General features: G+C 42.4%; 1 protein-coding gene across 1 annotated transcript in view; it reads left to right on the forward strand.

Moving 5' to 3' along the window:
* Positions 1-16,487, forward strand: part of VEGFC (vascular endothelial growth factor C) — a gene marked incomplete at its 5' end in the record, with an annotated part of 32,756 nt that overhangs the window by 11,485 nt on the left and 4,784 nt on the right. The window contains 3 exons of the mRNA XM_023763934.1: positions 2,890-3,041; positions 10,084-10,190; positions 10,493-10,826. Coding sequence (XP_023619702.1) covers positions 2,890-3,041; positions 10,084-10,190; positions 10,493-10,826 — 593 coding nt within the window. The remainder of the gene's footprint in view (positions 1-2,889; positions 3,042-10,083; positions 10,191-10,492; positions 10,827-16,487) is intronic.

Raw genomic sequence — 16,487 nt, forward strand, 5'->3', positions numbered from 1 at the left:
CCTTGAAGTAGTGGGTCTGCCAGCACAGGCCTCTTCCGCTCTTTGAAAGTGTAGAGCCAGTCTTATTTTTCCAAGAAGATGCTTTCTTCCGGGCATTTAACTGGTCTTCATCTCTCTGGAACATTCTTCACCGCCCCAGTTCCTGAATACACACTTGGTGCCTTTGGGCGGGTTCTAACTGTGGACCTTACCCACTGGGAGTGGCGGAAGTGGCCTGAGATCGCTGATAATGGTCCCTGAGCTCTTTTTGGGCGAGGCACGTGGGGTGGGGTCCGAAGTGGCCACCGTCACTGAGAGCAGGAAGCGTGCCCCTGAGGTCCAGGGGTGGGGAAACCTCCTTAACTCCTCCGCAAGAGCCCTTATCTCAGACAGGGCCTTAGCCTTCCCTCTCAGGCTCTGTCCTGCCTTGTGTCACTTGAGACGATGACAGATCCTGCAAGAATTACACGCACTCTGTCAGGGAAAGTGTCCCTTGTGGCCAGAGTCATCTGAGCCCCTTCTCTCCAGTCCTGTGGGGCCCCTCTTTTCTCTCCATCCCTATCGCTGCTCCTGTCCTCACGCCCGGCCCTGCCACAGCCCTTAGAGCCACTCTGGTGCCCAGCTGTCCCTGCTCCCTCCTGACGTCCTTGATTTCCCAGAGACACTGGAGCCTGTGACCACACACGCCTTTTCGAAGCCCTCCTCTCATTCTGTGCCTTCCCTGGACTTAACACCCCGCCTGGTGTTCTACCTGTCACACCTCTTCCCAGACTAGGGAACCGCTCACCTGCCTCTGTTCACCCTGAAATGTTCCTGCCCCAGCTTTCTGTTATTAGACACTTTTTGATCTCATCAGGTCATCGTATCGATGCCCAGACTTCAATTCCAATGTTAATATGCATGATTTTTCAATGGTTCTCCAAGCTCCAGGCACAAACATCTACCTGCCTACTAGATGTACAGTCGAGGCTTTTGCGAGCTGACCTGCACACCTCTCTCCTGTTCCACTGTTGTGAGCTTCAACAAGTCATTTGTAAAAATTACATATGCACCATATTAAAATGGCTTCGTTTCTAAGCCACTTCATGTTGCCTTTGTCACTCTGGTTATTAAGTCAGGGTCCGCAGATGTCATGCAAGTAGAAAAACTGTAGCATTTGTAGACACTGCAGAATTATCTTTCTTTAAATAGTTGCACGTAGCACAAAGGGTTTCTGCCAGTGTGACATGTCACCTAATCAAAGGTTTCAGCCCAACGGCATACACCCATGTCTCAGAGAAGAAACTGGTCAAAACCGTCATGCAGGGACACGTTGAGGCCTTATGTTGGAATTATCGATGGAGAATGGACAGTATTCTGGGGAATATCTAGAAGCCTGAGAACATGTGCAAATAATTAAACACCCACATCTATACAGCACTCAGTATATAGAGCACATTCATGTTTCAGCCTATATAATTTCATAACAGTCTCATGAAGTAATGGGTCAATATCATCTTCATTTTACTGGTTTTTAAGGAAACAAACAGCTTTGAAAAGTTAGATGGCATTTCCAAGTTCACACAACTCACAAGTGCGGTCGCTAACAAAAGTATCCTGTCTGGGTGTGATCTGTGCCCATTCCTCTTGAGGCACTTATGCTAAGAAAATAGCTGCAATTGGAAATGAATGCATTTCAAGTGAAGAAAATATGCATCTTATAATTGAGATATCTCTGCATTTCATTCTTCAAAAGTCCTTTTAATACATCTCTCCGTGGTATGAACAAAAGGGCAACCAATTCTGCTCCCTCGACCTTTTCAATGATCTTCAACTGTTGGTATGAAATTGCAGCGAGGCGCCAAATCACAAGGCTCTGGAGTATGTCATGTTCTTCACGCTGCCCAGATTGCCATAAAAGTCCCACACCACACGTGGTTCCCTGCAGTTGAGTTACTGCGCGCTGATCTTATCGAGCAGACAATGGACAGGGTTTTACTTTGCCATTGGTACTGAAGATCATTTAGATTCTCAGAGCCTTAGGAATTTAAGTCCGCTTGGCTTTACTTAATGTTTCAAAGCACTATTTTGGTAGAAGGAAGAGAACTGGAGTTCTCCACAAACAAGGCATTCTGAAGGAGACTTTAGTCAAGCTAAATGTTGAGATCTAACCCACAGTCACGTAAAATGCTCGACCTTTCTCTAAGATTACTTTTTTCCTAATACCTTTGTCAAAACAGCAGAAACAGAGCTTTAGCTGTTAAATTATGAATGTGTTTATTTTTTCTTTTAAACATAATAAGTTTATAAGAGATCTCAATACAGGTAAAACTACCCTGAGGCAGAAATTTGATTTGGAATGAAAACCAGCTTTTCATCTATATGTTTTTTGTCTGTGTATTCAGTTTATATACAATAGGACTTAACCAAACGTTTTGAGGTGGCCAATAGTTTTGCTCTTACATCACAATGAAATGTACATTGGTGCCCCTTTCTTACCCTTTAAAACAATCTAGGTCTCCCAGCCCGTATGGCTCAGTGGTTGAGCATCGTTGACCCATGAACCAGGAGGTCATGGTTCGATTCTTGGTCAGGGCACATGCCCTCTCCCTTCCTCTCTGGAATCAGTTAATATATATAATAATTTAGGTCTCTGAAACAGTTCTTCTCCTTGAACACATTGGTCTATTACATCTCTGCTCTATAATCATTAGTTGATTATCAAAATCCTAATATGCTTTGTAACAGTGACATGAGGTAAGCATAGGACCTGTTGATTAATTGATAAAGGATATTGATGTTCTGCCTATGTTACGCAGCACTCTACCTGTTCATGAAGAGTTCATCTCACTCTTTGTGGACTCCAACATTTACCATACCATGCTGTACAGCATCTATATAATTGTTTCTCTTTTTGTCCCTTCTTTGTAGTTGTTTGAAATTACAGTGCCTCTCTCTCAAGGCCCCAAACCAGTCACAGTCAGTTTTGCTAATCACACTTCCTGCCGGTGCATGTCCAAGCTGGATGTTTACAGACAAGTCCACTCAATTATTAGACGCTCCCTGCCAGCAACACTGCCACAGTGAGTATGAATCAAGTTTACCTTCTCTGCCTCCTCTTCTACGGGAAAATTGTGTTCGAGTCAATAGTTTATTAAAAGCCGTTTTGTGGAGTTTTCTATAGCATTCTTTGCATTGAAATACAAATGAAGGCAAACGTAATAGTGCGCCCGGAAAATGAAATTAAGCTGAAACAGGGAAGCCCACTTGATAGACACAGTAGCTCACAAAACAAAAGAAGTATTTCTGTGGAATCACACACATCCTGCTCATATCCAACTAGCAGTCATTCAGATACAGCACTCATAAAGTTAGGTGTGCCAACTCATAAACGATGTTCAAGCCCAAAACATTTAAGTCTTAATGAGATTTTGGTCCAAAACAAAAAAATAAATTATCTTTTGCCTATTAGCATCCAGTTGCTTTTCTTCACTCTCAATTATTTCTTCTCCATATATCTCTTCATATTTCTATTTCAGCAAGAATTGAATATTGATTAATTACTTGAAAGAATTTTCTCTTACTATTACTTCAAAACAACATTCAAACTTACATGTGTTATTCAGATTCCCTTCCCATCCTGCTTTTTTGGTTTGGTAAGTGGTAGCATATGCGTCATGTGATCAGACAGAAGGACCCGGATGGAGTGTCAAGCACAGACCTCACCCCCACCCCCAGGAGTGTGTAAGGAGCCATTAAGCAATGCCGTCTGAGATATGGCAGCACCCGTTTCTGCCCCAAACAAGGATGCAGCTCTTCGTTCGTTAGGACATACGGAGTGTGCATCTGAACAAAACCGCAAGTCCAACGTGTAACACAAGTATGCACAAATTGATGAGCAAAAGTATGTATTACTTTTGAAAAGAAAACCAAACTTGCATTTTAGGGGATTGGCCATAAATGAGATACACCGGTGGCAGGTTCCCCATCGGATCTCTCTGAGCTCCTGTCCTCTGAGAGGCAGGTAGGAGCCTTATCTTCCCAGGGACTTTAGGGAAAACGAGAGGAGAGCCTAACTGGAGTGACAGAGACCTGTCCTTTGTGGCCTGAGAAAGAAGAGACCTCTGGGCTCTGGGAGTACCTTCGTGCCGATGCCGGCAGACACCACTCCTGGAGCTGCTGGAGCTGGGAGTCCATCTTCGAGGCTCCGAGAGGTCTGTGCGCCTGGCTCCCTGGGCTGCTCATCCATTCCCAGCGCTTCAGTCATCATCTCTGTGAGGAGGGTACAAATTACAGTTCAAGTCCTGATCGTCTCATTGATTTATAATATTTTATCTAAATCTATCTTATATTGCCATGTTTATAATTCTATGAGCTATCATGGACGCAAATCTAAGCTTTATTAGATGTCTTTAGTCCAGTGGTTCTCAACCTTCTGGCCCTTTAAAGACAGTTCCTCATGTTGTGACCCAACCATAAACTTATATTCATTGCTACTTCATAACTGTAATGTTGCTACTGTTATGAATCATAATGTAAATATCTGATATGCAGGATGGTCTTAGGCGACCCCTGTGAAAGGGTCATTCGACCGCCAAAGGGGTCACGACCCACAGGTTGAGAACCGCTGCTTTAGTCCATATTATTCATCACAATGTTCTTTGAGACCTTGCACTCACACAGTGGCCGTGAATTACTTCTTTTCGTTATATCTCACCCAAAACTATTGATTATTGGGGGAAGGGAGGCATATCTGCTCCAACCTACATTCATCCCCATCACCGCCATCCTCACCCACTCTGTTCTGCATGGATTTCTGATTTAACACAGTGGTGTCAATACCGGTTTTCTTGTAGCAGATATGTCTCCAGTTCCTGGATCGTGTGACAGGTAAGCTTTAAAGGCACCTGTCATTCATCGGACCAGGAACTGGCAGCGACCTTTAAAGGCTCAAAGAACTGAGCTCAGGTTTCCCCTCCAGCCTGGCATCCTTCCTTCTGTGTCCCACTGCTCACACGTCTGCACCTCACCAAGTCTGACTCTGATCACCACCCTCACTTCCTGCTCTGCATCTCGTTTCCATTCTGGCCTGGTCCTTTCTCTGCTGCCTTCCCGAGCCTCATCCCCTCCTCAGATTCAGGGGAAGGCCTTTCTGCTGCACTCATCTCCTCCAAGTACTGCGGCCACCTTTGCTTCATGCATACCCGCGGCGATGACTGCATTTACTTGGCCCTCGCCTGCCTGGGTTTCTAGGGTCTGTATGTGAGGCAAGGACTGGACTATGAGAGGCAGGTTTGTATCCTCCATAGTATCCAGCTAACAACACTGAAGAGTAATCGAGCCGTCACTATACTTTTAGCCCTGTGAGTACATTGTCTGTCTCGGTGACCATCAAAGTCAGCTATGACTTTGACAGTAGCATTAGCCTTATCCTACAGATGAAGCAGATTTGTGGGCTAAACAATACACTACACTATCAACAAGTGCTTGTTAAATAAAACAGCTTCTTTATCTCTATCCCATATCATTTGCATATTTTACTCATGTTTTCATTATTTCAAATTTACTAGTTGAGGCGAGAAGAGACAAAAAGAGTAAAGGGACCTTGGGCCTGAGAGTCAGCCAGATGTCAGCTTGAATGCGGGTCCACCACTCATGAGCTTGTGGGACTGGGTATTTCGTGTCTCTGACCCTCAGTTTGCTTCTATATAAAGTGTCAAAATGTAAAGGGAATGGAATGAACTACTGAATGGGTGCAGGGCACTGATGCTGCTTGCGTAGCTGCAGCCGCGCGTGGCCCGAGAGGCGCGCAGGAGTGCGTACATCTCACCAAGGACGAACTTTCCCTTCAAGTCCTCCAGGAACCACTAAGATTCGTGTAGGGTGTTACATTTACATGGTATATTATAGAAAGAACAGCCTGGGGGTAATGTCGTTGGTGGATGAGAGGAGCAAACGGGAGGTGAGAAAATTGGAGAGGAAGCTTCTGAAATAATCCATCAGAGAAATAATAAGGGTGGGAACTGAGGCAGTGGAGACGGGATGGAAAGAGAAGAGGTGGAAAGACATTGGAAACAAGAAAGTAAGGCTTAGGAACTAGGTGTGTGGCATAACAGAAGTTTCACTGATAATATTTTAAAAGACGGGAAGGCGGGTTTGAAAAGAGTTTAGTTTTTACGTGCATAGTGTGAGTATTTGCAATATCTGAAAGAAATTAAAGTGACCATTCAGCAGGCAGTTGGATGTGGGGGTGGGGCGAGGTTGCTCATTTGGTGGCTACCAGCATATCATTGGTAGTGAGAGCAATTGGAAGAGACAAACCCAACCAAGGGAAATACAGGACGTAGCAGAGAAAATAAAACCATGGGAACATCAATATTTAGAAACTGTTGGAGAAATGATTGTGCAGGAGACTGAGAAAGAGCAGGCAGAAAAATGAGGGGTAAAAACTGAGGGAAAGATATGACAAAATTCCAAAGATCTTACAAAAAGCCGACAGAGTTCAAGGAAAGAGGAAGTGGTGAGAGGATCAACTGTTAGGGGAAAAAAGCCCAGGAATGGCCAGAACTGACTCATTAGCTGAAGGACTTGGAACGAAGATAACCTTGTCATTTACTGATAATCTAGCACCCACGCGGCACAGAGAGCGTGTGTGAGGAAGTAGGAGAGAAAATGAGAGAGGAGAGACTGATTCCCAACTAGATATGAAAGGCAGAATCATCAGCGTTAAGTAACTTTCTCCAACATCCCACAACCGAAAAGGAGCACTTCAGAGATGCAGACTAAGGTTGGAGTCAGTTCATTCCTTAGGGTTTGCAGTCATGACTGCATTTTTAACTTATTTAAGTTAAAAAATTCAAACACTTATTACAGAACAACAAAAACAAAAATGACCTATTCCTCCACCCCAATTTAAAATTTAACAAATATTCCCTTCGTATTTATTTACGATATAACCCAACGATCCACGTCACCATTCCTTGTCCCCCACGTGCAGAGGTACTCACTCCTCTGAAACTGTGTTATTTCCACTCATTCTTTTCTGTTTTTATGGCATACTAGAGGCCCAGTGCACGGATTCGTGCACTGGTGGGGTCCCTCAGCCTGGCCTGAGCTCTCTCGCAATCCGGGACCCCTCAGGGGATGTCAGACTGCTGGTTTCGGCCGGATCCCCGCAGGCCCAATCCAGACAGGATGGAGCCTGATCCTGTGCGTTGAGCGTCTGTCCCCTGGTGGTCAGTGTGCATCATAGCGACCAGTCGACCAGTCGTTCGGTCATTCAGTCACTTAGGCTTTTATATATATAGATGGGTGGGTAAATGTGCCACAAGAGGTTACATAGCACAGCTCTGAGTGTTTAACATTTTTTATGTTAAAATGGTGACATTACCTTTTTTTCTCTCAGCAATATGTTTTATAGACTTAATCTTACTGATGTCTGCAGGCCTACTGTGTTCATGGGCGGGAAAGGGAAGTCAATATATTTACCTACGATTCTCAGCATAGACCCACTTTACCAGTAATTGCAAACTAATTTGTAAACATGTTAATATGTTCACCCATTAATATTCATAACTTGCAGTTCTAATAGAACAAAAATGCTCTGGAGCTAAAGATAAATGAGATATGATTGTGCTCAACCTATCCACCATGAAATCATTGCCTTTCATTCTAAAATGACAGTATTTTGGAAATTGTGTCTCTATTTTCACATGAGAAGCTTTAAATGCTAAGCAGTTGTGACTCACTTTTAGATCAAGGAACTTTCCTAGGAAATTATGAAAATGTATTTCACCCAAATATATGTTTCTTTCATTAAGTTGTATGTAGCAGAATTTGAAATTTCAACTTTGAAATATGTGTTAACATTAATGAGTAGTAATTTCTTACTTTTGGTAGCTTCGGAAGTCATATTGTTCTAGAAATTTAAGTTTTAAGAGTATTATAAATTAAAATATTTACTTTACTTTGAGCAAACCATAATTAGCAATATAAAGTTTAAGTGGGCACAGTGTTTGAAATAGAACATAATTGAGTGTTATTCTGAAGGCTGTATTTTTATTCAACATAAATGTGCAAAAACTAAAGAGTTAATGTAGCCAGATCATATGAAATCATTATTTAATTCTGTCAAATTTGATTCCTTGCTTTGTATGACATTCCCAGAAACATATTTCTACAGTTATCCCTACATTCGTTTCTACACCCAGTCCATACTTTCGAGTTTATATTTTTGAAGATGTTGAAATATTATAGAGAAAACTCTATATTTTTTCCTCACTACATGCTAGGAAATTGTTTTGTTTTTGTACCTACTTAGGATGAACAGTTGTGTATCCATTTTAAATGTAAGCACAGACATTAACACATATGCCTACAGTTGGAAATCTCACCTTTCACCAATCCTACTTGGGTTAGTCATTCGGATTATTCTTGACACCTCTTTGTGCCATTTAAATAGCTTAGGTAGGTATTTTGTCACTTTTCCAGCTGTGACTAAAATCAAATATATTTGACATTGCCACCACAGACACACATACACACACACACACATACACACACACACACACATACACACACACATGGGAAAAGGGGAGTTGTGTGTGTGAGGGGTTGTATATTAATATTCACACATATATATTTGTATATGTACATTACTTATATTAAAATATGTATATGTATATATATATATCATTGAAATACAATTGCAGAAAACAATATCACATGCACTCTACTAATTTCTATTTTATTACATGCCATTCTTTTACATTGAAAAATGCATTTCCCAACTCATGTGGTTAATTTTATGATCCACGACTGGGTTTCAACTCCCAGCTGGGAACACAGTGGCTGAGGTCATGGCAGCTTCAAGCGCACGTTGGCAAGTTCTAGCTGTGACCCCACAGCACTGTGCCAACATGGGGGTGTGCCACTTACACCACGTCAACACTGAGGCAGCATGGCCACGATCGACTTGCACTTACAGAAGAGTGACATGAGTTTGATTCAACCAGGATTAACTGCATTGCTGTTATATGGCTAAACATAACTGCCGTCTTATTTGATGGAGGAATACTCACGTTTTGAATAGAGAGGTAAATAAAAAACAACAATGATACTGTTTGGGAAAATGGGTAAGCACTGTCTGGCTTTTACGTGCATCAATATGGGTTTGTGATTAGCCTACAAAATAGCAACAAAAATACGTAATGAGCAGAGGCTTGCTCTTGGGAATACCTGAAGTTATTATGCAGGTATTACATTCTCCAGGAAATAGTGTTCAGTGAAAAATCAAGGTTTAGAATCTACGGGAGGATATCATCTGTGTAAGAGAATGAGATAAAATGCATGCATATATGCATATATACATACATGTATACACACCTACATACTTATTTTCTTTCATTTGCAAAAGGAAACTCCAAAGTCATAAATCAAACGCTAAGAAAAAGAACTTCATGCTGTTTAGCTTTTACCAGAACAAATAAGATGGAAGGAAGGGAGGAAGGACTAACACTACAAAACCCGTGGTTGCGGATACCATTGTGGTGGGGAATAGAGTGGGAATTTTGCATTAATGGACCTTGACAGTATGGGCATCTGCTTCCGAAAAGCAGTCGACAAGGCACAGGTGTAAGAATGCTTCCTGGAGAATCCTTGGAAGAGGCCAAGGTGGAAGCCACTTCAATAGCTGTCAACAGGGGGCTGATGAAGTAAATCATACATCCTGATAGGACCCCTGTGCAACCTCTATGGGTATTGGAGGAGACCCTCACAGCCTGTCCTATGAGATGGACTGTTTAGTGGAAAAGGACTTTTGGAGTAAAAGGCTTGGTCCCATTTTTGACGCTATGTGATTGCACAGACCCGTGCATCGCCGTAAAGAGGCGGAAGCCTGGAGTGATTCAAAACCATCCCCCTCACGGTGCTCACCTCTGGGATGAGAGTGCCACAGCCCATGGGGGTGGAGGTGGTTTGAGAGGGAACATCCACACTTCATTTCCAATGTTCTGACATCATTTTAGAGCGCTTTTACATGTCTGTATTGATGTGACACAGAGGTAAGGAAAGCGATGACCCGTCTCCGTGCCAGTTATGCTAATGCCTCCCCGTCTGTCTCCCCAGGTGCCAGGCTGCCAACAAGACCTGCCCCGCCAACCACACGTGGAACAACCACATCTGCAGGTGCCTCGCTCAGCAGGATTTCATGTTTGCCTCCACTGCTGGCGACGGTAAGAGCGCGGTGGCTGTGGAGACTAGATGCCAGGGCTCTCTCTTGTGATCGGCACGCACTTTCATATCAGATCCACATGCACGATGTTCAGGTCATGAAACGCACTAGCTCACTATGCGATGGGCCCTTGCTTGCCTCCCACTGGTATTGCATGGACCGCTCCTGTAGAGGCACATACCATGTTCGTGCACAGCCCTGCAATGAACAACACGCCAGGGAAGGTGCTGTCGATGCTTTTATTGCATAACACCACCCAGCCCCGAGTGAGGTGTAGTAACCATGTCCCGCCTGGTTGTCTAGACGCGGCCGATGGATTCCACGACGTCTGTGGCCCCAACAAGGAGCTGGATGAAGAGACGTGTCAGTGCGTCTGCAAAGGGGGGCTGCGGCCGGCCAGCTGTGGGCCCCACAGGGAGCTGGACAGAGACTCGTGCCAGTGCGTCTGCAGAAACAAACTCTTCCCCAGCTCGTGCGGGCCCCACAGGGAGTTCGACGAGAGCACGTGCCAGTGCGTGTGCAGAAGAGCCTGCCCGAGAAGCCAGCCCCTCAACCCAGCCAAGTGCGCCTGTGAATGTACAGAAAACCCCCAGAAGTGCTTCCTCAAAGGGAAGAAGTTTCAGCCTCAGACGTGCAGGTGAGCAGTCGTCATGAACCATGGGTATTTCTCTTCCTGGAAATCGTTTTCTCAACTAAACGCAGTTTTCTCAACACAAACAGCAGCTGCTGGTTGCTATTGTGGAACTAGTAAATTCTGGAAGAGTTGTTCTGATAGGTTTCAACCAATGCCAGACTGTCAAGGCAAGAAAAGAGGCCTGGAATGCACACCAGATCCAGGCTCAGGGTACACTCTGAGTCCTTGTCCCAGAAGCTGAGGTGGTGGCTCTCAACCCAAGCTAGACAGGTGCATCGGACAGTCACCTGGGAGCATTTTCCAAATGCAGCCAGGCCCTGGCCGGTGTTCTCAGGGGCTAGAGCATCAGCTGCTGCACGAAAGGGTCTTGGGTTTGATTCCCAGTCAAGGGCATGTACTTGGGTTGCAGGTTCGATCCCTGGCCCCTTAGGTGCATGTGTAGGAGACAACCAATCTATGTGTCTCTCTCATCAGTGTTTCTCTTTCTCTCTCTCTCCCTCCCTCCATCTCTCCCTGCCTCCCTCACACTCTCTTTAAAAATTAATGGAAAAAATGTCCTCGGGTGAGGATTACCAACAACAAAAAACACACAACTGGGCACACCTGCCTCCACCACAATTATGATTCCATCAGATGAGATTTAAGACAACTGTTCTCAGTGCAGAAAGTTGTGTCCAAAATTTACAAAGGATAAGACATTGACAATTACTGTAGAACTGTATCTAGGCATAAAAATATTTAAGCTAATTGTTTAATGGAATTAGAGGAGTAAATTAATATGCTGTTAGATGTTACTCAAGACTCCTTCCTTAAACCTTGAGTCTGCTCCCTCTTCACCAAGAAAAACATGACGCTTTTGGACCCGAATCCTTTCTGTGTGAGTCCTGAACTTGGTCCTGTCTATCCTGAGAATAAGGTGGTCGACTCCGGAAGCCAGATTCGACGTTGGACATATCCTCCCATGTTCCTTCAACATTGCTTCACCCATCATGCCTCTCTCTTCCTGACCTTTACACCTTAACTCTGTTGTCCTTTCCCTTCAATTTATAAAAGCTCCCAAATGTCTTCTGTCTTATCAGTGTGTCCCTATGATGCAGAGCTCTCCACCGAGATCTATCCTTGCAAAAGATGCTCAAGGCCAGGCCTTCCATATTTGGGTCCACCTCTTTCCTTTATTAAAATTTGAATTATTACATTTATTGGTGTGATGTTGGTTATAAGATTATATAAGTTTCAAGTGTATAATATTATAACACGTCACCTGCACATTGCATTGTGTGCTCATCACCCATTGTCTCGTCTCTTGCCATCACCATATATTTTACCTCCCCCCTCCCCCATTCCCCAGCCTCTCGTAACCACACAGTCACCTCTTTCATCTCTAAATTTTCTTTTTGTAAAATATATTTTAATTGATTTCAGAGAGGAAGGAAGAAGGAGAGAGAGATAGAAACATCAATGATGAGCTAGAATTATTAATTGGCTGCCTCCTGCACACCCCACACTGGGGATCGAGCCCACAACCCAGGCATGTGCTCTGACTGGGAATTGAACCGTGATCTCCTGGTTCATAGGTTGATGCTCAACCACTGAGCCACGCCGGCTGGGCCATCTCTGAACTTTCAACCAACGAATGGGGTTTGTGCCCTAGAATTCCATGATTTCTGTTTAAGGTATCAGTACACTCTGAATTGCCAAATGCACTGGACAACTTGGTCTTTCTGTAAGCAGCCCTTTCTGCAGCTTTTCTTTCAGCTCTCTTCCTTTTCTGGCTGACATCACATTGCCCTCTCCTGGCATCTCTGAGTTTGCTCTTCATCACCTTCACGGCTCTCTTCTTCTCTTTCATCTGCTCTTCGCAGACGGTGATGACGCCCTTTCAAGGATGACTATGCACAGGACTCCACGCTTTCATTCCATCTGTTTACAGTTGCGTCTCTGCATTGATGTCATCAGTACTCTCTTCCTCAGTAAACTGAATGTCCATCTTTTTGTTCTCAAAAGTTCTGTGCTCTCGTTTTATGCTATATTTGAAGATCGGTCTACACTAGCATTTTAGCTGCTGAATAAGGAGATTCACTGAATCTACAGATATAATTGATGACATATTTTTTTCATTATTGTTTCAGAATGCCTTACTGGAACCATTTTTTTCTCTTTAGAATATTTTAAGCAATAACTGTATTGAAATTTTACTCACATATCTCTACTCAAATTGCCAGGATACTCAAAAATGCAGAATATAAATATCAAATCTTATGGAGCCATTTTGTACATTGAATCTTCTGAGTGAACCTAATTAGTATGTATTTTAAAAGCTGAAATTTTATGCTTATAAAGCCTAACCAGTAATCATATTTTTTCTCTAGAATTCTTTTAAGTTAGTAGAAAAGATTTGTATCATTGTATTTCTCTTAATAGTATACATGCTTCATAAAGATTTTTATTTACTGAAACTCTCCCTATGTTCACTTTTCTAGGGGTATAATTCCAGGTTTCATGTATATATTGAAGCAAAAAATAATAATTTATATTTTGAAAATATTTACACCCATTTTCTCTTAATATTTATTCCAAAAGTGTAGTGGGCAGCATATGCATGCTTTGGTCCACTGCCTTATTCAGTAACTTTCTTTTTTTTTTTTTTTTTTTGAGGATTTTTTTTTATTTTTTTATTTGTTTTTTTTTATTTTTCGCTAAAAGTATTACAAAGGGTATTACATAAGTGTCCTTCCCCCCCCCCCCACCCTTGACAAGCCCCTGCCCTCCCTTACCCCCCAGTGTCTTATGTCCATTAGTTATGGTTATATGGATGCATACAAGTCCTTCGGTTGATCTCTTACTTCTCTCCCTCCTGTCCCCCAATCCTCCCTGGCCTTCCCACTGCAGTCCGACAATCAGTTTGAGGCAGCTCTGCCTCTGTATCTATTATTGTTCAAAAGTTTGTAATGGTCTTAATTATCCATGAAAGAGTGAGATCATGTGGTATTTTTCCTTCATTGACTGGCTTGTTTCACTTAGCATAATGCTCTCCAGTTCCATCCATGCTGTTGCAAATGGTAAGAGTTCCTTCTTTTTAACAGCAGCATAGTATTCCATCGTGTAGATGTACCACAGTTTTCTAATCCATTCATCTACTGATGGGCACTTAGGCTGTTTCCAGATCTTAGCTATGGTGAATTGTGCTGCTATGAACATCTGGGTGCATATATCCTTTCTGATTGGTGTTTCTGGTTTCTTGGGATATATTCCTAGAAGTGGGATCACAGGGTCAAATGGGAGTTCCATTTCCAATTTTTTGAAGAACCTCCATACTGCCTTCCATAGTGGTTGCACCAGTCTGCATTCCCACCAGCAGTGCACAAGTGTTCCTTTTTCTCCACATCCTCTCCAGCACTTGTCGTTTGTTGATTTGTTGATGATGGCCATTCTGACAGGTGTGAGATGGTACCTCATTGTTGTTTTGATTTGCATCTCTCGGATGATTAGTGACTTTGAGCATGTTTTCATATGTCTCTTGGCTTTCTGAATGTCCTCTTTTGAAAGGTGTCTATTTAGATCCTTTGCCCATTTTTTGATTGGATTGTTTATCTTCTTTTTGTTAAGTTGTATGAGTTCCCTATAAATTTTGGAGATTAAGCCCTTATCAGATATGACGTTGGCAAATATGTTTTCCCACGAGGTGGGTTTTCTTGTTGTTTTGTTGATGGTTTCTTTTGCTGTGCAGAAGCTTTTTATTTTGATGTAGTCCCATTTGTTCATTTTCTCTTTAGTTTCAACTGCCCTAGGAGCTGTATCAGTGAAGAAATTGTTTTGGCATATGTCTGAGATTTTGTTGCCTTTGTATTCTTCTAGAATTTTTATGGTTTCCTGTCGTACATTTAAGTCCTTTATCCATTTTGAGTTTATTCTTGTGTATGGTGTAAGTTGGTGGTCTAGTTTCATTTTCTTGCATATATCTGTCCAATTTTCCCAACACCATTTATTGAAGAGACTATCTTGGCTCCATTGTATGTTCATGCCTCCTTTGTCAAAAATTAATTGAGCATATTGGTTTGGGCTAATTTCTGGACTCTCTATTCTATTCCACTGATCTATATGTCTGTTCTTGTGCCAGTACCAGGCAGTTTTGAGAACAGTGGCTTTGTAATACAGCTTGATATCTGGCATTGAGATCCCGCCTACTTTGTTCTTTCTCAGGATCGTTGCAGCTATTCGGGGTCTTTTTTTATTCCAGATGAATTTTTGGAGAGTTCGTTCTAGATCTTTGAAGAAGGCCATTGGTATTTTAATGGGGAGTGCGTTGAATGTATAGATTGCTTTGGGTAGTATAGACATTTTAATGATGTTGATTCTACCAATCCAAGAACATGGTATGTTCTTCCATCTGTTTATGTCTTCCTCTATCTCTTTTTTCAACGTCCTGTAGTTTTCTGAGTAGAGGTCTTTAATCTCTTTAGTTAAGTTTATTCCTAGGTATCTTAATTTTTTTGGTGCGATGGTAAATGGGATTGTTTTCCTAATCTCTCTTTCTGAAAGTTCACTATTGGTGTATAGAAATGCCTCAGATTTCTTGGGGTTAATTTTGTATCCTGCTACATTGCCAAATTCATGTATTAAGTCTAGTAGCTTTTTGATGGAGTCTCTAGGGTTTTGTATGTATAATATCATGTCATCTGCAAATAAGGACAGTTTTACTTCCTCTTTTCCAATTTGGATGCCTTTTATTTCTTCTTCTTGCCTAATTGCAATGGCTAATACTTCCAGTACTATGTTGAACAGGAGTGGTGAGAGTGGGCATCCCTGTCTTGTTCCTGTTCTTAGGGGAAATGGTGTTAGTTTTTGTCCATTGAGTATGATGTTGGCTGTGGGCCTGTCATATATGGCTTTTATTATGTTGAGGTATGATCCTTCTATTCCCACCTTTCTGAGAGTTTTTATCAAAAATGGGTGTTGGATTTTGTCGAATGCTTTTTCTGCATCAATTGATATGACCATGTGGTTTTTTTTCTTTCAATTTGTTTATGTGATGTATCACATTTATTGATTTACGGATGTACCATCCTTGCATCTCTGGGATAAATCCTACTTGGTCATGGTGTATGATCCTTCTGATGTACTGCTGGATCCGATTTGCTAAGATTTTGTTGAGGATTTTGGCATCTATGTTCATGAGGGATATTGGCCTGTAATTCTCTTTCATTGTGATGTCTTTACCTGGTTTTGGTATTAGGGTGATGCTGGCTTCATAGAATGAGCTTGGAAGCGTTCCTTCCTCTTGAATTTTTTGTAGTAGTCTGAGGAGGGTAGGTTTTAGTTCTTCCTTGAATGTTTGGTAAAACTCCCCTGTGAAGCCGTCTGGCCCTGGGCTTTTGTTTGCTGGAAGCTTTCTGATGACTGCTTCAATTTCTTCCATAGTTATTGGCCTATTGAGGTTTTTAGATTCTTCCTGATTGAGTTTTGGAATGTTGTATTTTTCTAGGAATTTGTCCATTTCCTCCAGGTTGTCTAGTTTGTTGGAGTAGAGTTGCCCGTAGTATTGTTTAACAATCATTTGTATTTCTGTGGGGTCTGTTGTTATTTCGCCTCTATCATTTCTGATTTGGTTTATTTGGGACCTCTTCTCTTTGCTTCTTGGTGAGCCTGGCTAGGGGTTTGTCAATC

This window comes from Myotis lucifugus, unplaced genomic scaffold (assembly GCF_000147115.1).
Source record: "Myotis lucifugus unplaced genomic scaffold, Myoluc2.0 scaffold_309, whole genome shotgun sequence".
In the NCBI taxonomy this organism is placed as follows: Eukaryota; Metazoa; Chordata; class Mammalia; order Chiroptera; family Vespertilionidae; genus Myotis; species Myotis lucifugus.